Source organism: Jaculus jaculus, chromosome 4 (assembly GCF_020740685.1).
Source record: "Jaculus jaculus isolate mJacJac1 chromosome 4, mJacJac1.mat.Y.cur, whole genome shotgun sequence".
In the NCBI taxonomy this organism is placed as follows: domain Eukaryota; kingdom Metazoa; phylum Chordata; class Mammalia; order Rodentia; family Dipodidae; genus Jaculus; species Jaculus jaculus.
The window spans coordinates 38,283,402-38,307,005 of record NC_059105.1 but is presented as its reverse complement, the minus strand read 5'-3'; the positions used below and the strand labels follow the sequence as shown (position 1 = coordinate 38,307,005).

General features: G+C 44.4%; 1 protein-coding gene across 5 annotated transcripts in view; it reads left to right on the top strand.

Annotated features, from left to right (window-relative positions):
* The window catches only part of Cdk15 (cyclin dependent kinase 15), a 125,555-nt gene that overhangs the window by 33,619 nt on the left and 68,332 nt on the right, over positions 1-23,604 (top strand). For all 5 annotated transcript variants that reach the window (XM_045148491.1, XM_045148488.1, XM_045148489.1 and 2 more), the window contains exons 7-8: positions 11,579-11,702; positions 15,499-15,619. In XM_045148491.1, coding sequence (XP_045004426.1) covers positions 11,579-11,702; positions 15,499-15,619 — 245 coding nt within the window. The remainder of the gene's footprint in view (positions 1-11,578; positions 11,703-15,498; positions 15,620-23,604) is intronic.

The following is a 23,604-nucleotide window of genomic DNA, read 5'->3' as shown; positions in this document are numbered from 1 at the left end:
ATAAATAAAATAGCTGTGTGGAGGACAGAAAAGAGAACTAGGCAGAGAATGAGCCAGGCACGGGGTGGCACACCTGTAATTCCAGCACTTGTGGGACAGAAGCACAGGAAGATCTTGAGTTCAAAGCCAGCTCGGGCTGTCAGGGCCAGACATGGGGGAAGACAACAGGACAAGAGCACTGAGGAGACTGAAAAAAGAAGTTAAAATGATGGCCAGTGGTTCAAGGCTGGGCCTAAGCTGGCTAAGCAGTGAGAGTAAGCAGGAGGGCGTGGGTGAGATAAAGCGCTAGATACGCTAATCAAATAGAGGAGCAGTTGGAGAAAGAAAAACAGACTTTGAGGCTGGAGTGACTCATATGCCAGACACCGGGAATGCTGAGAAGGGTAAAAAGACAGAAGATAGGATTCCTGTTCTCAAGGATCTTAATGGAAAAATGAGATGAAAATGTACACCGACGTTCTTAGAGGGCATTTGTGAATAGTGCCTAGGAAGAACTCAGACTTAGTCCTGCCGAGGTGCAGAGAAGTAAGTGTTGTCTTCTGGTGTTAATAGGCTCGAGTGTTAAAGGATGCCATCCATCCACAGAGGCGGAGACACTGAAAGGCAGTGAAGGAGACAGAGTGTTTCAGCCTGGAGTGGGAGCCAAGCACGTGCTCAAAGCAGAGGAGCCAGGCCATGTGCTTGAAAGGCTAAAAGGACCACAGTTTTTGTTGTTGTTGTTTTTGCTTTGTTTTTGATCCAAATGTTCTGAACAATTAGCAAATCATGAAGTAAATTTGATGGTTACACCAGTATTTATTTACACAGAATAACATGAATAAAAAGAGAATAATAAATATTAGAGTACACAGCATCTAGAACAAGATTTTGTGCAAGTTTTGTTCCAACTAATTGTACTTAGATTTGTGCATAAAGATAAATTTGCAATGCATGTCTTACTAAGAATTATAGTCAATGAAGCCTTAGAAATACAGGACTGGTCTTATTTTATTATTTTTAAAGGATTAATTTAATTTAATTTATTTACTTGAGAGCAACATACAGAGAAAGAGGCAGAAAAAGAGAGAGAGAGAGAAAGAGAGAATGGGTGCACCAAGGCTTCCAGCCACTGCAAATGCACTCCAGATGCATGCACCACCTTGTGCATCTGGCTTATGTGGGTCCTGGGGAATTGAGCCTCGAACCGGGGTCTTTAGGCTTCACAGGCAAATGCTTAACTGCTAAGCAATTTCTCCAGCCCCTTATTTTCTTATTTTGTATAGGAGAAATGCAACATTTGATGCCTAATGTCATGGAACCAGATTTTGCATTATGAGAAGTGCCTCTTAGTGCAGACTAATTTCTACTGTGTCATGCTGTGTTTCTGGTTCTGCTGGCCGGCAGTATAGAATATATTAGCGCAAGGAGGCCCCAAATCTGGCGAAATAAATGTGTGGGTAGCTGGAAGTCTCACGTTCTGAAGAGTACAGACTTTATTCCTTCAACAGTCTAGTCATTATGGGGGGTTGAGTTGGGAGAGAATGCCATGATCAGAAGGAAGTGTATATGCTCATGGCCCCTGGGATGGACTAAAGGGAAGAAGAGGCTAGATTCAGGGGTCACCGAAGCCTTTTTGTTTGTATTTTGGTTTTTATTTTCCTGACACAAGGTCTCACGCAATCCAGGCTGATCTCAAACTTGCTGTGTAGTCAAGGCTAACCTTGACCGATCCTCCTGCCTTCAACTCCAAGCTGCCAGGATTACAGAAGTGTTCCACCGCCCCCTTTCCTTTGTTGGGGTGCTGGGATTGATCGTAAGACCTTATGCATGACAGGCAAGCACTCTCTATCCCTGAACTCCAAGCCCATGCTTATCAAATCCCAGGGAGCAGACAAACGGCCAGGGGTCTGGTGCAGAAATTCCAGGATTAAGCCTGAGCTTCGGCGTTTCTGGCATGATCCAGAGCAACGCTGAAGGCACAGTGGAGGGTCAGCTCTGCAGGGATTTGGGTGAGAAGCTATAAAGACTTAAATTAGGACCTGCAGAAATGGCTTAGCGGTTAAGGTGTTTGCCTGCAAAGCCAAAGGATCCCCAGTTGGATTCTCCAGGACCCATGTAAGCCAGATGCATAAGGGGGTGCAAGTGTCTGGAATTCATTTTGAAGTGGCTAGAGGCCCTGGCACGCCCATTTTCTCTCTCTTTGTTCCTCTTTCTCTCTCTCAAATAAATAAATAAAATATATATATATTTTTAAAAAGACTTAAATTATGGTAGTGGTAAGGTAAGGGTAGAAGGCAATGTGAAGAACAGTAATAGAAAAGAGTTGGAGCTGTATCCGGTGGCACATGCCTTTCATCTCAGCAGAGGTAGGAAGATCCCTGTGAGCTTGAGGCCAGCCTGAGCTACAGTGAGACCTTATCTCAAAAAAAAAAAGAAAGAAAGAAAGAGAGTTGTGAGCTGCAGAGATGGCTTAGTGGGTAATAGCATTTGCTGTGCAAACACAGGGACTTGAGTTTTAACCCCAGCACCCATGTAAAAAGCTGGGGTGCCTGCACGTCCTGTAACCCTGGTAGTGAAGGGGACAGAGGCAGGAGAATCCCTGGGGTCACTGGCGCTTGCTGGTCAGCCAGTCTAACCAAAGAATGGTGCCAACTTGAGGCTCCGTGAGAGACCCTGTCTGCAGGAAGTGAGGTGGAAGAGCGAGAGAGGATATGCAGTGTCTTCCTCTGGCCTCTGCACACATGCATATAGGGTGTGCATGTCTACACGCACATGTACATACCTCACATATGTAACATGCACACATAAAAAAAGTCAAAAGTTCAGTGAGTACTTAATCATTAAAGGGGCGGGAAGGGGAAAAGCAGGGGCCAACACGGTGGATTGTGAGCTTCATTGGCCAGCAGAAGTGCAGCTCTATGGAAGGGGAGGCAGTGGTTTGGAGGAGAGAGGGAGGAGGGCTGTTTCAGACATGCCCAGCACCTGGCTGGGAAGAGCGACCCACCGGGCAAGGAGCCTCAGCAAGGTGGGGAGGGGTAAGTAAGAAGACTCAGGAGGGAGATGGCAGCTGAAGGTGTAGACTTTAAAGCCATTGCCACATGGAGTTCAAAGTGACCATGAGAATAGCCAAGTGAACACAAAGAGAAGGGGATGGGTGGTAGAACTCCTGTGTTTAGGGGTAAGAGAAGGAATGGGACAGCAAGGGACCAAGGGAAGCAGGAATGTAAAGCATCCAGAGACGCTTAGTTGTGGAAGCTAAGAGCCAAGAAATACCAGAAGTCCAGTTACAAAACATATTTCTGGGCTGGAGGGATGGCTTAGCTGTTAAGGGGTTTGCCGGTGATGCCTAAGGACCCACGCTCGACTCTCCAGGTCCTGTAATCCAGATGCTCAAGGTCACACGCAAAGTTCCGCACATGCGCACAAGGGAGCATATGCATCTGGCGTTTGATTGCAGTGGCTGGAGACTCTGGCATGCCAATTCTCTCTCTCTTTATCTCATAAAAAATTACAAAAAAATAAAAAAACACATAATCTTGGGCTGGAGAGATAGCTTAGCAGTTAAGGTGCTTACCTGTGAAGCCTAAGGACTCAGGTTACATTCCCCAGGACCTATGTAAAGCAAATGCACAAGGTGTCACATATGTCTGTAGTTCATTTGCAGTGGCTAAAGGCCCTAGTGTGCCCATTCTCTCTTTTTCTCTCTCTCAAATAAGTAAATATAAATAAAATATCAAAAATAGATATTCTTCACTGAAAAGACTCTAGATTTGTGAGAAGCATACAAACTAATAAGCAGAGGAAATTATTAAGAATCTGTGGGGGCAAAAAGGAAAAAGTTATCCAATTGAAGATGTAGCTGAGCTGGCAGTGTTCACCGAGCGTGCATGACACCCTGGGCTTGATCCCCAAGCACTACGTGTTGACATGTGCCTGTAATTCTAGCACTTGGGGAGGTAGAGGCAGGAGGATCAGGAGTTCAAGTTACATAGTGAGATTGAGACCAGCCTGGGATACATGAATGAAAGAAGGAAAGAAAGGGGCTAGATGGATGGCTTAGCGTTTAAGGCATTTGCCTATAAAGACAAAGGACCCAGGTTCGATTCCCCAGGACCCACGCTAGCCAAATGCACAAGGGGACGCATGCATCTGTAGTTCGTTTGCAGTGGCTGGAGGTCCTGGTGCGCCCATTCTCTCCCTCTTTCTGTCTCCCTCTTTCTCTCTGTCAAATAAATAAATATAAATAACAATATATTTAAAGAAAAAGAAGGAAGGAAAGGAAGTGGGAAGATGGCTGAGTTCCCAGGGTAGAAGCAGCGGTGGAGGTACTAAAATCCTGGTGAAGGGAGGATCTATCCCCAAACTAACAGCCTGGGGTTCAGAATCCACAGAGTTATCAATGCCAGGATGAGATTCAGCTCAGTAGGCACCCCAACATGAAGGGCCCACTGTATCCCGCTGCTCCTTAGGGGACTGATCATTGTGTTCTTAGGGAACTTCATTAGGACACCACACACGGACGTTCTTGTGTCTCCTCATAGGGAGACAAGGAGGGAATGCGTTTTGTGTGTCTAAAGTTCACTCTGATGACAATGTAGTAAATAGAGAAGAGGGAAGAACAGACTTTTTTCTTAAAGGTTATATTCTCTTGACCTGACACTTGCTCTCTTTCACTTTCCACCTCATAGTTGGTTTCTCTCCCTCTGCTGGTTCTCTAAATGTTGGGTTCTGGTCGGAACAACAACGTACAGATGTGAGCTGATGGTGGAGGAAAGCAGCTCGATCTGTGATCAGTTAGCAGGAACTGATGGGGAAAGGAAGAGTCAGCAAGAAGTATTAAGATGGACAGCAGCTTATTCACTGAGATGGAAGGGCAAGAAGAAAACAGACTTGGGAAGGGTAAAGTGAGTTACATTTGGACGTGTTGAGTGAGGTGACTGGAGGATGTTCAGGTGAATTTCAGACCACGTGTGTCTAAAGTTCAAAAAGAGATTTGAGTTGAAGTTAAAGATCCCCCCCCACCCCGAGGTACAGTCTAGCTCTAGCTCAGGCTGACCTGGAATTCACTATGGAGTCTCAGGGTGGCCTTGAACTCACAGCAATCCTCCTACCTGTGCCTCTCGAGTGCTGGGCTTAAAGGCATAGGCCATTACGCTAGGCCCAAGTTAAAGATTTTGAAATGATCCAAATACAGTTGTTCACTGAGGGTACGTTGGCGAAGGGAAAGTAGTGATAAGAGCGTGGAGGGGCAGATGATTGAGCAGGTGAAGTGCTTACCTCGCACGCATGAGGACCTGAGTTTGATTGCCAGCACTCACATAGAAGTTCTGGGCTTGGTGATGCACACCTATAATTCTAGAGCTGAGCAATGGAAATAGGAGACTCTCTAGGGCTTGCTGGTTAGCTAATCTAGCCTAATTGGTGAGCTCCAGGCTAATGAGACCTTGTGTCAAAAGAAGTGAACAGCGTTGCTAAGGATAACATCTGGAGTTGTCTGGGCTCTCCGTGCACAGGTACACACCTGCATGCACATGCCCACTCCCCGACATGAATGTGCACACACACATTCTGTACACACGAGAGTGCTGGCAGGAGGTCAGGATGGAGCCCTGTGGCCACCAGTACACATTAGGCATCAGTAGAACTGAAGTACAGACAAAGAACAGCCAGAGAAGTGAGGGTTAAGTGAGAAGGAAAGAGACAGCGAGGGGGGGCGGTGGGGGGGAGAAAACAGGAACAAACTTCAGAAAGGAAGTCACAGTCAGCAGTGCCAAATGCTACGACAATAAGGAATGAGAGTTATCTATTGAATTGTGACCATGGCACAAACATCAGGAATGAGACAAGCACTGAGGAGGCGTAGACTTCGCATTTCAGAGGACAAACAGTTCCATATAATCCCGCCGTGGCTGTGGCCCTGACAGTTAGTGTCCAGGGGACTGGAGAAGCAGCTCACGGGAGCTGAGGCACTTGGCTAGAATTACCCTTGTGTCATGAGGAGCAGCTGCGATGCAGATGCCCAGGTCTTCAGTGAAAGAAAGTGAGGCACAGTTCAGTAGATGACAGCGGAAAAAAAGAACAGAGGGAGATGCAGCTGGGTAGCATGAAGATCCAAGGGACACCCAGAATTCTCCAGGTGGAGAGGCAATGGTTCTGAAGTGGAACTAGACAAGGACCAGCAGCTGATCCCATCTTTCAGGGATGAAAGTTATGAGGAAGTTGCAAGAAGAAAAAAGGAAACCTGTCACCCCTTCCAGGATGCTGTAGGCAAGGCAGGATCACACATCTTTGAGAGGAGCTAGAAAGACAGGCATCTGGAGCTTAGCTTTTGAAGAACAGGATGGAGGAGTTGAGAGGGGGAAAAAAAAAAAAAAAGCTGGACGTTATGGCTTAAACCTCTAATTCTAGCACTGAGGAGGTTAATACAGGAGGAGTCTTGAAAGTTCAAGGCCAGCCTGGCCTACATAGCAAGACCTTGTCACAGAAAGGTGGGACAGGAGGCGGGGAAAAAAAAAGAAAAGAGCAATAGATAATTGGATTCAGGGAGAGGGACCAAGAAGCAGTCAGCAAGTGGGTTCGTGAGAGGGAAAGCCACAGCTACAAGACTTATACTTTCTCTTTTTTTAAAAATACTTTATTTATTTATTTGAGAGCGACATTCAGAGAAAGAAGCAGATAGAGAGAGGGAGAGAGAATGGGCGCGCCAGGGCCTCCAGCCACTGCAAACGAACTCCAGAAGCATGCGCCCCCTTGTGCATCTGGCTAATGTGGGTCCTGGGGAATCGAGCCTCAAACCGGGGTCCTTAGGCTTCACAGGCAAGCGCTTAACCACTAAGCCATCTCTGTAGCCCAAGACTTACACTTTGAAAAGTGGCCAAGGAAGACAAATTAGGGTCCTCCTGAGGTCAGCTTGTTTCTGATTTCGAATAGAAAGAGGCTCCAGAGTCCCTGGGAAGTGGAAAGACTCAGCTTGCAGACTTGTCTTATCCCATTGTGGCCTTTCTTTCCTTTTCCTTTCCTTTCCTTCCCCTCCCCCTCCCCCTTCCCCTCTCTTCTGCTCTTTTCTTTCCTTTCCTCCTCTCCTCTCCTCTCCTCTCCTCTCCTCTCCTCTCCTCTCCTCTCCTCTCCTCTCCTCTCCTCTCCTCTCCTCTCCTCTTCTTTTCTGCTCTCTTCTGTTACTTGTTTGCTTGTTTCTCAAGCACCATCTTGCTCTGTAACTCAGGCTGCCCTTGAACTCACAAAGTTAAGATCCTACTGCCTTACCTTCTCACATTTGGGCATGCTGATTGTGGTTTGGAGAGATTCCCAGCCCAGATGGCACTTTCCCAGTGGCATTATTTTGTTGCTACCAAACTTGATTGTGTTGGACACAGGTCTAAACCCTGGGATATGGAAAACCTTGATGGAAAGAGTAGCCCACAGTTGGGCTTGCCACTGGCTGAGAAAGCGCCGTGGTATTTGGCTCTAGTAAGTGTTGAAGGAAGAATCCAGGTTGAGAGGGATGAAAGAGTGTGTGGGTGGTGAGGCTTGGCAAGGCGGCAGTTTAAAGACTTGTGGCTGTGAAGTACCATACCCGAACCCCCTGAGGCTTCACTGCCTACGGATGTCCAGATGGGCAGGAGGAGATGGAGGAGAGGGACTGAGCAGCAAGAAGGTGGGAGGTGGGTGTGACTAATTAAAGAGCTTAGGCTATACTTGGGACTTGGAAGGCATTTCAGGCCGACCTCCTAAGAAGTTCTGTCTCTACCTTGGTGTTCCCCTTCCTGGCAGTATTTAATTTTCTGTGTTTTCTCTCCTTTCTCCTGATGGGCTGGTTGGAATCAGGCAGGTCTGAATTTGAGTCCTAACTCTGCCCTTCCTAGATGTATTTTTTTCCTCTTTTTTTTCCTCCAAGGTAGGATCATGCTGTAGCCTAGGCTGACCTGAAATTCACTATGTAGTCTCAGGGTGACCTCAAACTCATGGGGATCCTCCTACCTCTGCCTCCCAAGTGCTGGGATTAAAGGTGTGTGCCACCACACCCAGCCCTAGACATATTTTTTTTTATTAACAACTTCCATGATTATAAACAATATCCCATAGTAATGCCCTCCCTCCCCCCACTTTCCCCTTTGAAACTCCATTCTCCATCATATCCCTTCTCCCTCTCAATCAGTCTCTCTTTTATTTTGATGTCATGATCTTTTCCTCATATTATGATTGTCTTGCATAGGTGGTTTCAGACACTGTGAGGACGTGGGTATCCAGGTCATTCTGTGTCTAGAGGAGCGCATCGTAAGGAGTTCTACCCTTCCTTTGGCTCTTACATTCTTTCCACCACCTCTTCCGCAATAGACCCTGAGCCTTGGAAGGTGTGATAGAGATATTGCAGTGCTGAGCACTCCTGTCACTTCTTTCCAGTACCATGATGCCTTCTGAGTCATCCCAAGGTCACTGCCATCTGAAAAGAGAAGATTCTCTACCAAGAGTGAGAGTAGCATTAATATAAGGGGATGAACATTAAGGGAAGTGCTTACTGGGCAGTTTGATAAGCACAGTATATACATTTAGCCAGACAGCAGTAGATATCACACCCCTAGGACTCATGACTACCCCTATGTTAAATTTTCAGTATCAGGGATGTATTCCCTCCCAGGGAGTGGGCCTCAAGTCCAATTAGAGGACAGTTGGTTTCCACCAGGACAGACATGCCACTATTGCAACCGTTGGCTCATTTGGCCTGGCTGGCCAAATATAAGGCTTGCAGTGTCCACTGTTGAGTATCTTCACTGGTGATTTCTCTCTCTCCCATTGAACTGCATGCAGGATGGCTTCTTCCAGCTTTCTGTCAGCTGGTCTACATGGAGGAGGTTCCAGCAGGATTTGTCAGTGGCCTTGCAGCCCAAGTATGTGGAACCTAGACATATTTAAAAAATTATTTTTAGTTGTTTATTTGCAAGCAGAGAGGGAGATAGAAGAAAAACAGAGAGAGAATGAGCATGAGCATGTCAGGAGCAGCAGCCACTGCAAACAGACTCCAGAACACATGCACCACTTTGTGCATTTGGCTTTACATGGGTATGGGGAAATCAAACTCTGGTCATTAGGCTTTGCAGGCAAGCCCCTTAACCACTGAGCCATCTCTTTAGTGTCCCCCCACCCCCGATATATTTTTAAAGTTTCCTTAAGGCCTAATTTTTCTGTCAGTTGAGGGAAGTTATCTTCCAAAAGCTGTAGCCCTTGCTGGTCACCATCTTCCTACCTTTTGTCCTTCACCTGCCTTTATCTTTCCTTAGTTCATTTTCATTGAAAACGTCTTTTGTTGTTGTTTTTTAACATGTTCTTACGCACATAGTCTGGTGTCTTATCTTTCATTTGGAATTTAAAGATTTAAAAAAATTTTTTAACTTTTTAAAAGATTTTAAAATTTATTTATTTATTTATTTGAGACAGAGAGAGGGGGGATGGAGGGGAGGGAGCCACTGCAGACGAACTCCAGATGCATGCGCCACCGTGTGCATCTGGCTTACATGGGACCTGGAGAATCCAACCAGGGTCCTTAGGTTTTGCAGACAAGCACCTTAACCTCTAAGCCATCTCTCCAGCCCTCCCTTGGAATTTAAGTGAGTGCTTTATATTACCTTTTCTATGAATGTTTATATATATGACCAACTGGAGGCTTTGAATGTTGTGGATTAGTGAAACTGTGTGTGTTTCAAGCAGTGGGAAAACAGAGTATTGGGAAGGCTCTTAGGACCAGTAAACATCTGAAGGAGAACAAGAAATTTTCAACATTTTTCAGTGGCTTGTAAACCCACTACGGGAACTGTACGGTACCCACACAGCTGCCCTCAAGTGGGCTGTGGTAGGTTAATCCTTAGGCTCTTGTTTGGGCTGGGCCATGCTGCTCATGAAGTAGGCTTCAGTGTCTGCAGCCACTGTTGGGTCAGTACCAATCCTAGCAGCACTGATGTTCCTGTTTCCCAAGATGCCGTGGAAATGTGGATCGAGTCACATAGCTCTAGAGTCTGCCATATTGCCTGCATCCCTGGGAACACTGGCTTGGGCCTTTCTTCTCTGAGTGGCCAGAACTAGTACTCAGCTGGCTTGGGTCTTTGTGACACTAATGCTGGTGTTTGTGACGTCTCCATTGCCAGTGAGATACTTAGAAGACTGAGCATTCTTTTCTGCTTAAGCATCTAAATTGGTGGAAACCTAATGCTGTCTTTGGTTCCTGTACTTACAACTCATGTGTAACATTTTTGAAAGTATATCCTCTGCACATACACACATCATTACTACCACTCTTTTTTTGGAAATATTATTTTTAAAGTTTAAAAAAAATTATTTATTTATTTATTTGAGAGTGACAGAGAGAGAGAGAGATTGAGAGGGAGACAGAATGGGTGCGCCAGGGCCTCCAGCCACTGCAAATGAACTCCAGGCGTGTGCGCCCCCTTGTGCATCTGGCTAACGTGGGTCCTGGGGAACCGAGCCTCAAACTGGGGTCCTTAGGCTTCACAGGCAAGCGCTTAACCGCTAAGCCGTCTCTCCAGCCCCTTTTTAAATTTTTTATGCATTTATTTGCAATAAGAAAGAAAGAGAATGGGCATACCGTGCCTCTTGCAACTGCAGATAAACTCCAGATGGTTGTGCCACTTTGTGCATCTGGCTTTGTGTAGGCACAGGAGAAGTGCAGCTGGGCCAGCGGCTTTGCGAGCAAATGCCCTTAATCCCTGAACCATCTCCCCAGCCCTTAAAAATATTACTTCTTTATTTGCAGAGAGAGAGAGATTGTATGAGTGCACCAGGCTCTCTTGCCCTCTGCAAACAAACTCCAGATGCATTCACCACTTTTGTACATCTGGTTTCATGTAGATTCTGGAAAATTGAACCTGAGTCCACAAGTTTTTCAAACAAGCGCCTTTAATCACTGAGCCATCTATCTCCCCAGCCCCTACCACTGTTTTTCTCTTTATTTTCTTTGAGTTTTTGGGGGAGTGGGAGAGAAGGAAATAATTTGTTTTGGTCTCCTTTCCCTTTTAATCTCTACTATATGTCTCCCTTGTTTTCAACTTTGAACTTAAGGCTTTAAAATAGGGATATAAAAATGATGAATCCTTCATAAATTTCTTAATGCCATCTAAGGAACTATTTCCCAGTGAATTGTTGCTTGTGTCTTTTAAAAGGTTTCATATCAGAGTCTGGAAAACTTAAGCAGTTGTAAACTTAAGAATATCATTTCCAGGTCACCTTTGATCTTATGCGAAGTTCATCGGAGGGGAAAAATCATATCTTTCCCATCTAAATCAATCACTAGTGTTCCACAGGAAACTTCAAAGTTTCACTTCAGGTTTTTAAGGAAGTTTAATTCCTTCAGTATCAAAGGAACTGAATGTCAGGAAAAGCCAGAATCCCTTTAGTTAGGATGTAAGTTTTCTTACTTGATTTTCCTTGTTTTTCCCCCTCCCTCTGAGTGATTGTAAATTTTTTTTTTTCTTTTGTCTCTCAAGAGACACTTTCACTATATTCTTTCAGATGGCTGTTTCTGATTTAGAGGAGAAATGAACACATGGTAGCTCAAACAAATGTCCTTAGGTATGGTATTCATTCCTTCCAGCTTTTCATGTTTCAACTCTTGCGGGGCCTGGCGTACATCCACCACCAACACGTTCTTCACAGGGACCTGAAACCTCAGAACCTGCTCATCAGTCACCTGGGAGAGCTCAAACTGGCTGATTTCGGTGAGTCGCCCCTCAGGTCTCCTCCTGGCCTGTGGACAATGCTGCTTTTGTGTGCACTTGTTTTAAGCACTGACTTAGGCTTGGCCTTTGAAAACGGGGGCCCTGAGGACACAATGCTTTGTGAGGGTATCAAACTACCATACAGGAAGTATGAGGCAAGAAAGAGGGAGAGCTTGGAAGTTTCTTGGGATTCCAGCCAGCCTCATTGCAGCCAGAAACCCAAAGCAGACTCCCTGCTGCCCCCGCCCTCGCCACTTTTGGTAAGATTTTTTGTTTTTTGTTTTTTTAAACCCATCATCTTTCTTTTTTTTTTTTTTAAATTTATTTATTTGATAGTGACAGAGAGACAGAGAGAGAGAGAGAGAGAGAGAGAGAGAGAGAGAGAATGGGCACGCCAGGGCTTCCAGCCACTGCAAGACACGTGCGCCCCCTTGTGCATCTGGCTAACATGGGTCCTGGGAATTGAGCCTTGAACCGGGGTCCTTAGGCTTCACAGGCAAGTGCTTAACTGCTAAGCCATCTCTCCAGCCCAGATTTGTTTTTTGAGACAGGGTCTTCCAGCTTCAAACTCACTCACTATGTAGCTGAGGATAACCTTGATATCCTGCTCCTTCTGCCTCCAGCGCCTGAGTACTGGGTTCCAGGAGCGTGCCATCATGCCTGGTTTATTGCACTGCCACCTTTCAGAGAGAGAAGGAAAGATCTGGAGAGCAGACTGTACCACTCCATTTGAGTGCACGGTGCCAATTCTGTCAGAATAGATCAAGGGTGGCAAGATAAGGAGGGTGAGCCCAGACTGTAGCATGGACTCCTGTGAGAACAGACATAACACTTGTTCCTGAGCCCCGCCGTGTCTACATCAGTGTGACTGTACCCAGCAAAGCAATGCAGATCTCTTCTCTCACTATATCTTTCCATTTCAACACTTATCATCGTTTATACTTATACATACATACATTTAGGAATGCATAAACAGGGCTGGAGAGATGTCTTAGCAGTTCAGGTGCTCACCTGCAAAGCGTCAGAATCCAGGGTCGATTCCTCAGGACCCACATAAGCCAGATGGACAAGGTGGCACATGCATCTGGAGTGCATTTGCAGTGGCTGGAGGCCCTGGTGGATGTGCCCATTCTCTTTCTAACTGTCTCTTTCTCTCTCTCGCTGTCTTTCTCTCTCCAATAAATAAATACAAATTTTTTTAAAAAAAGAAAAAGGAGGGGGCTGGAGAGATGGCTTAGTGGTTAAGCGCTTGCCTGTGAAGTCTAAGGACCCCGGTTTGAGGCTCAATTCCCCAGGACCCACATTAGTCAGATGCACAAAGGGTCACACACATCTGGAGAACATTTGCAGTGGCTGGAGGCCCTGGCATGCCCATTCTCTCTCTCTCTCTCTCTCACTCTCAAATAAATAAAAATAAACAAAAAAATTAAAAAAAGAAAAAGGAATGCATACACACACACATATATGTACATATGCATTTGCATACATATGTATGCATACACATGATTTTTCTCTCTTCCACTAGAATAGTATTATAAGGGCAACTGGAGGTCCATTTTTCCTTACCATTATATTCAGGGTATGGTACCAGATACTCAGTACTATCTGTGGACATGTTGGCTCTTTTTCTTTGGGGACAGATTCTTATCATACAGTGCTGACTGACCTTGAATCACTATGTAGACCTGGCTGAACTCAAACCTGCAGGGATCCTCCTACCTTTGCCTCTGGGTGCTAAAATGATTGGCATGAGCTGCTATACCTGTTTGACACACTATTCTTATTTTTCAAAATTTTAATTTATTTATTTGCAAGAAGAGAAAGAGAGAGACCAGGGCCTCTAGCTGCTATAACACCCATAATCCCACCCCCCAACAATAGCATTGCCTCCAGGAGGCATTAATTCCCAAATCTCCATCAGCTGGGAACCTAGCATTCAGCATAAGTTTATGGGGGACACCTAAATCAAACTATCACATTCTGCCTCTGGCCCCCATAAACTGATATCCATACATGGTATAAAATACAATGCATTCAGTCCAAATTAAAAATCCCCATAGTTTCTATCAATCCAAATTATGTTCAAACATCCCCATAATCCATGGTCTTTTAACTGAGCCAAAAAACCAAAAAATCCCCCCCCCAAACCATAATGGCACAGAATAAATACTCATACTACAAAAGATGGCATTGGGCATAGCAAAGAAATATTCAAGCAACACACAATTTAAAACAACCAGGGCAAACTCTGTAGCCACATGTCCAACAACTCTAGTCAGTGAAAAGTCTCCAAGTCCAGTAATCCTAACCAGCAACAAGTCTCTGGACTTCTAATTCCGCCCCTCCAGCTAGGTTACCCACAGTCCTGGAAAACTTCATCTGTCCGGCAGCTTTCCTTAGCAGCCATCTTGTGGTCCTAGCATCTCCACTGGGTCTTCACTGCAATCCACTGTTCATCCTCTTGGCCCCATGGGGTCTCTGTGTAGGTATCCAGCAAAACTGCTTCACATTGCTCATGGCCATTTCCGAAACAGAAGACCATGTTGCAAACTCCATGACCCTCTCTTTCCTGCATGTCTGATACTCCACAATACCAGGTAGGGTGCCAATTTGTTAATCCAGGGGAAACAAAGCAGACTTTAAAGAACAGGACACTCCTTGAGCACTCAGTCCCCTTCAAAAGAGTCTACATTCTTCCTGTTGCCCCAATGCAGGTCAGCTGGCCCAATCCCGAAGGTTGTAATCTCTCAATTAATTTGCAGGTGAATGGGCAGCAGTTTAGGCCCAGAGATTTTATCTTATTTTTTGGTGCCCTATCCCTCTTTTTATTTATTTATTTATTTATTTATTTATTTATTTATTTTTTATTTATTTGAGAGTGACAGACACAGGGAGAAAGACAGATAGAGGGAAAGAGAGAGAATGGGCGCGCCAGGGCTTCCAGCCACTGCAAATGAACTCCAGATGTGTGCACCCCCTTGTGCATCTGGCTAACTTGGGACCTGGGGAACTGAGCCTCGAACCGGGGTCCTTAGGCTTCACAGGCAAGCGCTTAACCGCTAAGCCATCTCTCCAGCCCGCCCTATCCCTCTTCTCACACCAGTTCATTTCTACACAAAGCAACCCTACATAACTTCTCAGGACATGGGCATAAGAGCAAGCTTCTCATACAAACTGCTAACCCAGTCCAAACAAAGCTCTTTCTCACCCTCATAAGCCAAACCTCACAGTCCATAGTTCTTATTGCATTCAGTTCTTTTAACTCTGACCAGAATAGTCCATAAAGCCATACTTAACAACACTGCAAGGCATCTCTTAGACCAAGGTTTCAAATCCTTCCACATTCCTCTTGAAAATCAGCTCCAAAAGGCCAAAGCTACACAGTCAGACATCTAGCAGCAACCCCACACTTGGTACCACTTTACTGTTGCAGTCAGGTTCACATTGCTGTAGAAATCACCCAACCAAGAGCATCTTGTGGTAAAAAGAGGTTTATTTTGGCTTACAGGCTCGACAGGGAAGCTCCATGATGGCAGGGGAAAGTGATGGCATGAACAGAGGGTGGCCATCACCCCCTGGCCAACATAAGGTGGACCATAGCAACAGGAGAGTGTGCCAAACATTGACATGGGGAAACTGGCTATAACACCCTTAAGCCTTCCCCCAACAATAACACTGCCTCCGGGAACTGTTAATTCCCAAATCTCCATCAGCTGGGAACCTAGCATTCAGAACACCTAAGTTTATGGGGACACCTGAATCAAACCACCACCCTATGCTTTTTCTCTTTGGATAGGTCTTGCTCGAGCCAAATCCATTCCCAGCCAGACATACTCTTCGGAAGTCGTGACTCTCTGGTACCGGCCTCCTGACGCTTTGCTTGGAGCCACTGAATACTCATCTGAACTGGATATATGGTAAGAGTCAGTGTTGAGAAAATGAAGAAACCCATGAAGATTTCTTTACCATATAGATTATGTTTGTTTGTTGAAAGAGGGTTTTGCTATAGCCCAGGACAACCTGAAATTCACTCTGTAGCCCAGACTGGCATCAAACTCACAGCAGTCTTACTACCTCAGCTTCCTGAGTGCTTGGATTAAAGGCATGAACCACCATGCCTGGCTGTGTTATGTTTTCTAATAGTCTAATAAGGACAATCAATGATATTTATATGTAGAAATATTGCAGATTTTCATACTGTTGAGTTCTTTGTCTCATAACCACAAAAAAAAGAAAGAAAAACTAGGCACAAGGAAAACAAGGTGTAATTTAGGCAAAGGATATTTATTAAGAAAAGAGTGAAAAGGCCCCAAAGTGTCAGGGCAAGCATGATATTGCAGTTACTTTTGTGTGGCTGGGACAGTTTATGAGAAGAAAGGGTTTATTTCAGGCTGAAAGATTCCAGGGGAACCTCCATCCACAGCACAGAGAAAATAGCCAGCACCCACAAGCACAAACAACCAGAGCTCAAGCTAGCTCTCTACACACGTAGTAGGGATGGACTCAAGATCCACTACCAGGGACATACCTCTCCAGCAGAGCTCTACCTGCTGAAGGCTAAGTAGGAAGCTTAATCAAAAATATAGAAGGCGGGGCTGGGGAAATGGCTTAGCGGTTAAGGCATTTGCCTGTGAAGCCTAAGGACCATGGTTTGATTCTCCAGGACCTATGTAAGCCAGATGCACAAGGGGGCGCATGCGTCTGGAGTTCATTTGCAGTGGTAGAGGTCCTGGCTTGCCCATTCTTTCATTCTTTCTCTATCTCTCTCTCTCTTTTCTCTCTGTCCCTCTCTACTTACACATAAAATAAAATAAATATTTGAGAGTAAGGTGTGGTGGGGCATACCTTTAATCCCTGCACTCAGGACTCAGATGTAGGAGGATTGCCATGAGTTCAAGACCACCCTGAGACTACATAGTGAATTCCACGTCAGCCTGGGCTAGAGTGAGATACCACCTCAAAAAAAATCAATCAATAAATAAATTGGGCTGGAGAGATGGCTTAGCAGTTAAGGCACATGCCTGTGAAGCCTAAGGACCCAGGTTCGATTCTCCAGGTCCTATGTAAGCCAAGTGCACATGGTGGCATGTGTGTCTAGAGTTTGTTTGCAGTGGCTGGAAGTCCTGGTGCACCCATTCTCACCCTCTTTCTCCCTTTCTCTCTGACTCTAATAAATAATTTAAAAAAATAAATAAAATATTTGTTTTTAAAAAAAGAAAAGAAAATACAGCTGGGTATGGTGGCGCAGACCTTTAATCCCAGCACTCAGGAGGCAAAAGTAGGAAGATCACCTCAAGTTCGATGCCACTCTGAGACTATATAGTAAATTTCAGATCAGGCCAGGCTACAGCAAATTCCTACCTATAAAAAAATCAAAATAACAGAATAATAACAACACAAGAAAAAAAAAAACTCCAAAATATCAAAACATACATAAGGCTGTCAGGGGCAGGGGCAGATATACATTTACATTCAAACCACCACACTCTGCCCCTGGGGCCTCCTAGATACATGATCATCTCACAATGCAAACTCAATACAACTTCAAAGGTCTCCATAGTCTTTACCAACTTTGGTACTATTCAAAAGTCCAAAGTTTGATCTGAGATTCAAGACTGTCTCTCTCTCTCTCTTATTTTTTTTTTAAATTTTTTTCAAGGTAGGGTCTCACTCTAGCTCAGGCTGACCTGGAATTCTCTATGTAGTCTCAGGGTGACCTCAAACTCACAGTGATCCTCTTACCTCTGTCTCCTGAATGCTGGGATTAAAGGCATGCACCACCATGCCTGGCTTCAAGACTGTCTCTTAACTGTGAGCCCTGTAAAATCAACACACAACTTGCATACTACCAACACACAGAGTAAACATTCTCATTGCAAAAATAAGGCATAACAAGGAGAGACTGGACCAAAACAAAATCAACAATCAGTAGAAAAGCATCAGACATCTGCAGTTCCATGTCCAGCATCTATAACCAGGGATGAAGTCTCCGGGTTTCCAATTCCTCCCCTCCAGTTCGGCTTCTCACAGTCCAGGTAAAATTCCGTCCTGATCCAGATGTTCTCCATGGAAGCTGTGCCACAGTCCTGGCTTATCTAAAACATCTTTGGATTTAAACTACAAACCATGGTTCATCTTCATAGTTCCATACAATGGCCCTACTTGTCCTCCATACACGGGCTTCAACCCTGCTTCACATTACCACATCTCAGAAGCTCCTGGATCCATGTGTACTTCGTGACCCACTTTCTTGCATTTTTCATGCTTCCAAAAACCAGTACCAGGTGGACAGCATAGCCAAATTTGTAAATCCAAGGGGGAATAAAGATTGACCATGAAGAGCAGAATACTCCACCAGTCTTCCTTCAAGCTCCTGCCTTTCAAAAGAATTTGTATTCTTACTAGCTTGAGCCTTCCATGGCTAACTGTCAGGGGATCATTTCCATTGTCCCAATGCAAAATGGTTATCCCATCTTTAACTGTGGTAATCATAAAATAGCAGCTTAAATTTTTTTTTGTTTATTTTTATTCATTTATTTGAGAGTGACAGAGAGAGAAAGAAAGAATGGACATGCCAGGGCCTCCAGCCACTGCATATGAACTCCAGATGTGTGTGCCCCCTTATGCATCTGGCTAACGTGGGTCCTGGGGAATCAAGCCTCGAACCGGGGTTCTTAGGCTTCATAGGCAAGCACTTAACCACTAAGCCATCCCTCCAGCCCAGCACCTTAAATTTATTTTTTTTTAATTTTTTCTCAATTTTTATTAACAATTTCCATGATTATAAAAAATACCCCATGGTAAAACCCTCCCACACACACACTTTCCCCTTTGAAATTCCATTCTCCATCATATCCCCTCCCTATCTCAATCAGTCTCTTTTATTTTGATGTCATGATCTTTTCCTTCTCTTATGATGGTCTTGTGTAGGTAGTGTCAGGCACTGTGGGGTCATGGATATCCAGGCCATTTTGTGTCTGGAGGAGCATGTTGTAAGGAGTCCTACCCTTCCTTTGTCTCTTACATTCTTTCCGCCACCTCTTCTGCATTAGACCCTGAGCCTTGGAAGGTGTGATCAAGATGTTACTCAGTACTCCAGTCACTTCTTTCCAGCACTATGATACCTTCTGAGTCATCCCGAGGTCACTGCCATCTGAAAAGAGAAGATTCTCTACCCAAAGTGAAAGTAGCATTACTATAAGAGTATGAATATTAAGAGAAGTGCTTACTGGGCAGTTTGATAAGCATAGTATATACATTTTTCCAGACATCAGCCGATGTTACACCCCTAGGGCTCATGACTTCCCCTGTTTTAAGTTTTCAGTATCAGAGATGTATTCCCTCCCATGGAGCAGGCCTCCAGTCCAATTGGAGGGCAGTTGGTTTACACCATGACAGACATGCCACTATTGCACCCATAGGCTCATTTGGCCTGGCTGGCCAATTATAAGGCTTGCAATGTCCACTGTTGAGTATCTTCACTGCCAGCACCTTAAATTTAAACCAGTCTCTGTGCCAGTAACTTCAAACTTGCTTTAATTTTTCCTGTGATAACAATTGTACATCTTTCAAGTATATGTGAAATACACATACACACACACATATACATATACATATGTGTGCATATATTATATATATGTATATATGTGTGTATATATACATATTATATACATGAATATGACCTATCTCCTCCAGCAGGGCTCTGCCTGCTGAAGATTAAGTAGGAAGCTTACCTAAGGCTATGGAAGACATGCATTTACATTCAAGACACCATACATGCTTAGGATTGTTGGCCAACTTCCAAAGAAGAGAAATAATGGCTAAAAGGAAAAGTTATGCATTCTGAGTTACAGCTCAAAGAGTAGGCTAACTCCTCAGTGAGCCTCTGTGAACCACTGCTTGAGGAAGGAGATTTGGAGGGCTCAGTACATTAGCTCCCGGACAGTATAATTACTCCTCCCATCTCCTTAGCCTGTCTATAGGTCAGGGTTGGTCTCTTGACCAGGTGAGTGATTGACAGGCTCTATTCCCCCTTTCACACCGGGGATTGGCTATGGAGTCCCTCCTCCCATGACCTCCAGGTTTGCTAATGTCTGTCTACCTACAATAGAAACGTAAGTTTATACCAGTTGATTGGCAGGCTGTATCAATCTTCCTAACTCCATCCTCTCTGTCCCAGACCTGGGCTTACAGGCATCCACTGTCATGTCCAGCTCTTTACCTGGGTCCTGAGGATTGAACTCAGTTCCTCATGCACTCTTACCTGCTGAGTCATCTCTCTACTCCCTCTATCGGGTTTTATAGCTAAAGAAACAGACCCACAGAGGACTTGCCCAAGACATCTGCAGCCAGTGCTCTTTCTATCATTTCCCTCCTCCTAGCTCTCTCTTTAATCTTTTGCCTTTTTCATCCTTGACATCTCAGAGGAACACATATATCCTAAAACCACAGACAGACACAGACACACACCACACACCTACCACACATATATACATAGAACCGATACACTCACATATGTTCAAACCCAGTTAGAGGAACCTGGTCATAAAAACATAAAGATCAAGATTCAGGAGACCTGGCTTTCATGACAATTCTATTTCTAATCAATTGCCCTGAATTCTGTCAGTTTGAAAAGATATCATCAATGTGTCAATATTTCTCCATTAAAAAGAAAAATACAATAAGCTCTTCCCATCAAAGGCACAGGTATAAGGACCACTTGGTTAGAGAGACTCCAGGATTAATAGGGTCCAGAAATGAATATGGGATCCCCATTATATGTCACCCTAGAACAGAAGTGTTACATTGTGTGGATATCATTCCTAGAGATATGGGTACCACAATGAGATGTATGGTAACTTGACAGATAAAGTCAACTCCTCAAAGATAATAAGAAAACGAACAACAGGTTTTGTTTAAAATCAACAATATTTTTTTTTAAAAAAATAAGCAGCTCTCTAAAAGGCTAACCTAAGCTTTTAGATTTCTTAAAGTATTAAAGTACATTGCAGAAACTTTCCTCCAGTGTGTTGAGAGTAATAGATTTCTGATACCCAGGGCCATGTCTAGAAATATCACCTGTTCATCAAACCACCCCAGAGCTGTCAGCTCAGGCTGCTCTGTGCTCTCACTTCAAAGGCTGTCAGCAGACTCAGGAATGCTCATCTCTTAATGATGTCTTCCTAGTGGTGTTTCAGAGTGAAACCTCTACCCATCAATTTTATTATAGAATATTTAAAACACTGATACATACATACATACATACATACATATACATATACATATATATATATATATATATATATATATATATATATTTCACATATAGATAGAACAGTGATTCTCAGCCTGGGACAGTTTTACTCCTCAGGGGACATTTGGCAACATCTGAAGACGTCTTTGCTGTCACAACTGCAGTTGGGGGACACTGGCATCTAGAAGGCGGTGAGACCAGGGATGCTGCTAGCCATCCTGCAATGCAGAAGACAGCTCCCATAGCAAAGAAAAGGTTTATCCCTCACACAGTGTCAGTGGCGTCAGGCTGAGATGGCTGAGGAAGAGGATAACAGGGAACTCCGGCTCCATTTGCCGGTGTAACCACGAGCACGCAATCAAGGCCGCCCTCCTGACCCGTACGTGTCTTCCCCCTCACTCTGCCCTCCGCTGGAGACTCTTCTATCTTAATTGTATTTGACTTTTTGGTTGTTGTTACCTTACCCACTTTTAAAATAGTTTCACATTGCATTTTTTTTCAATTTATTTATTTTGATTATTTACATTTTTTCCAAATTTTTATTAACAACTTCCATGATTATAAAAAATATCCTATGGTAATACCCTCCCTCCCCCAACTTTCCCCTTTGAAACTCCATTCTCCATCATATCCCCTCCCCATCTCAATCAGTCTCTCTTTTATTTTGGTGTCATGATCTTTTCCTCCTCTTATGATGGTCTTCTGTGGATAGTGTCAGGCACTGTGAGGTCATGGATATCCAGGCCATTTTGTGTCTGGAGGGAGCACGTTGTAAGGAGTCCTACCCTTCCTTTGGCTCTTACGTTATTTCCGCCACCTCTTCCACAATAGACCCTGAGCCTTGGAAGGTGTGATCGAGATATTGCAGTACTGAGCACTGCGGTCACTTCTTTCCGGAACCATAATACCTTCTGAGTCGTCCCAAGGTTTCTGCCATCTGAAAAGAGAAGATTCTCCACCAAAAGTGAAAGTAGCATTAATATAGAGATGTGAACATTAAAGGAAGTGCTTACTGGGCAGTTTGATAAGCATAGTATTCATTCACGTTGCATTCTTTATAAATCTTATTTTAGGGTTGTAGAGATGGCTCAGCCACTAAGTGTGCTTTCCGCATATGCATGAGGGCCTATGGGAACCTGAAATTTCCTGAGTTCGAATCTCCAGATCCCACATAAAAAGCTGGGTCACACACCCTAGTCCCACAGGGAAGCAGAGCCCAGGGAATCCCCAGGCTCGCAAAAATCAGCAAGCTCTGGTATCAGCAAGAGACTCCAGCTCAAATAAAAATGGATGGAAGGGTGATGGTGCAGGACACCCGACATTCAACTCTGGCCACCACAGATGCCGCAAGGGCACATAGATGTCCACCCCCACACACACTCCCCATTATATACAACCAAGAAAGAAAAGAAAAATCATATTTTGATTTACCTATGCTTGATCATAAATAAAGTTGGAATTGTATTGTGTTTAGTCTTTTGTAGGCTGCTGTTTGGCTTTTATGTGTTTCTAAAATTAATTTATGCAGCTACTATTTATTTCCTCTTCATGAACATTTTGGTCATTCACTTTGTTTTTCTGTTTTATTTCGGCTATGTTTTTGGTTTTTGCTGTGGTGCTGAAAGGATCAAACCCAGCATCTGCTTCTGCCTGCCAGGCTACAGTGCCGCCACTGAGGTACATGGACAGCCCTCATTTCTGCTGTTTTGAACAAAATTGATGTGCCTATTTAGGCCTTCTTTTCCCTTTTTTATTTTTGTCGTGCGTGTGCGCATGCCAGAGATCAATGTCAGTCAGGTAACCTCCTCAGTCATTCTTTATTCTTTTGAAATATGATCTCTCACTGAACTTGGAGCTCATCAGTTTGGATGGATTAGCTAGGCATGTGCCACTGTGCCTGGCTTTACCTGCTGGTGTAGGGACCTGAACTTAGGTCTTCATGCTTGCACAGCAAGCTCTTGAACAACTGAGCCGTTTCCCGAGCCCTCGCTTGTGAAATTTTTGAGGCTTCAAATGTGGTGGATTCCCTTGGAGTGGGTTTGCATTTGAAGATGCTTGATATAGTTTTTGAGGACTTTTATTAAGGACCGGCGATGTAGCTTAGTTGGTAGCGTGCTTGTATAGCATGGACGAGACCCGGGGCTCCATCCCCAATACTGTGTAAACGGGGCATGGTGACTCCTTCCTGTAATTTCAGCACCGGAGAGTTAGAGGCAGGAACATCAGAAATCCAAGGTCAACTTTGGCTATATAATGAGTTGGAGGTCAGCCTATGTGAAAGAGAGGGCAAGACAGATAGACAGGGGCAGGGAGGGATGGGAGGAAGGAATAAAAGGAAAGAAAAGCAAGGAAAGGTTTATATCATTGCCTACTGAAAAGAACTAGTACTCTAGTAAATTGCCTGATCTTAAGGCTGGAGCAAAGAACGTATAAGAGATGCCTGAAGCATCCTGTTGGGTCAAAACAATTTCTTACGTAATGATCCAAAAAAAGATGAAGACATGTCAAAAGGACATAGGAAGCAATTTGAAGAGGGTACCCCTAGCCAAGTCTGGGACAATTTTAATATCAAATCACAGGATAAATGACTTATATGCTTTTTAGTAAATGTGTGTGCAGAGCAAATTGATGATAGCTAGCTAGTTAAAT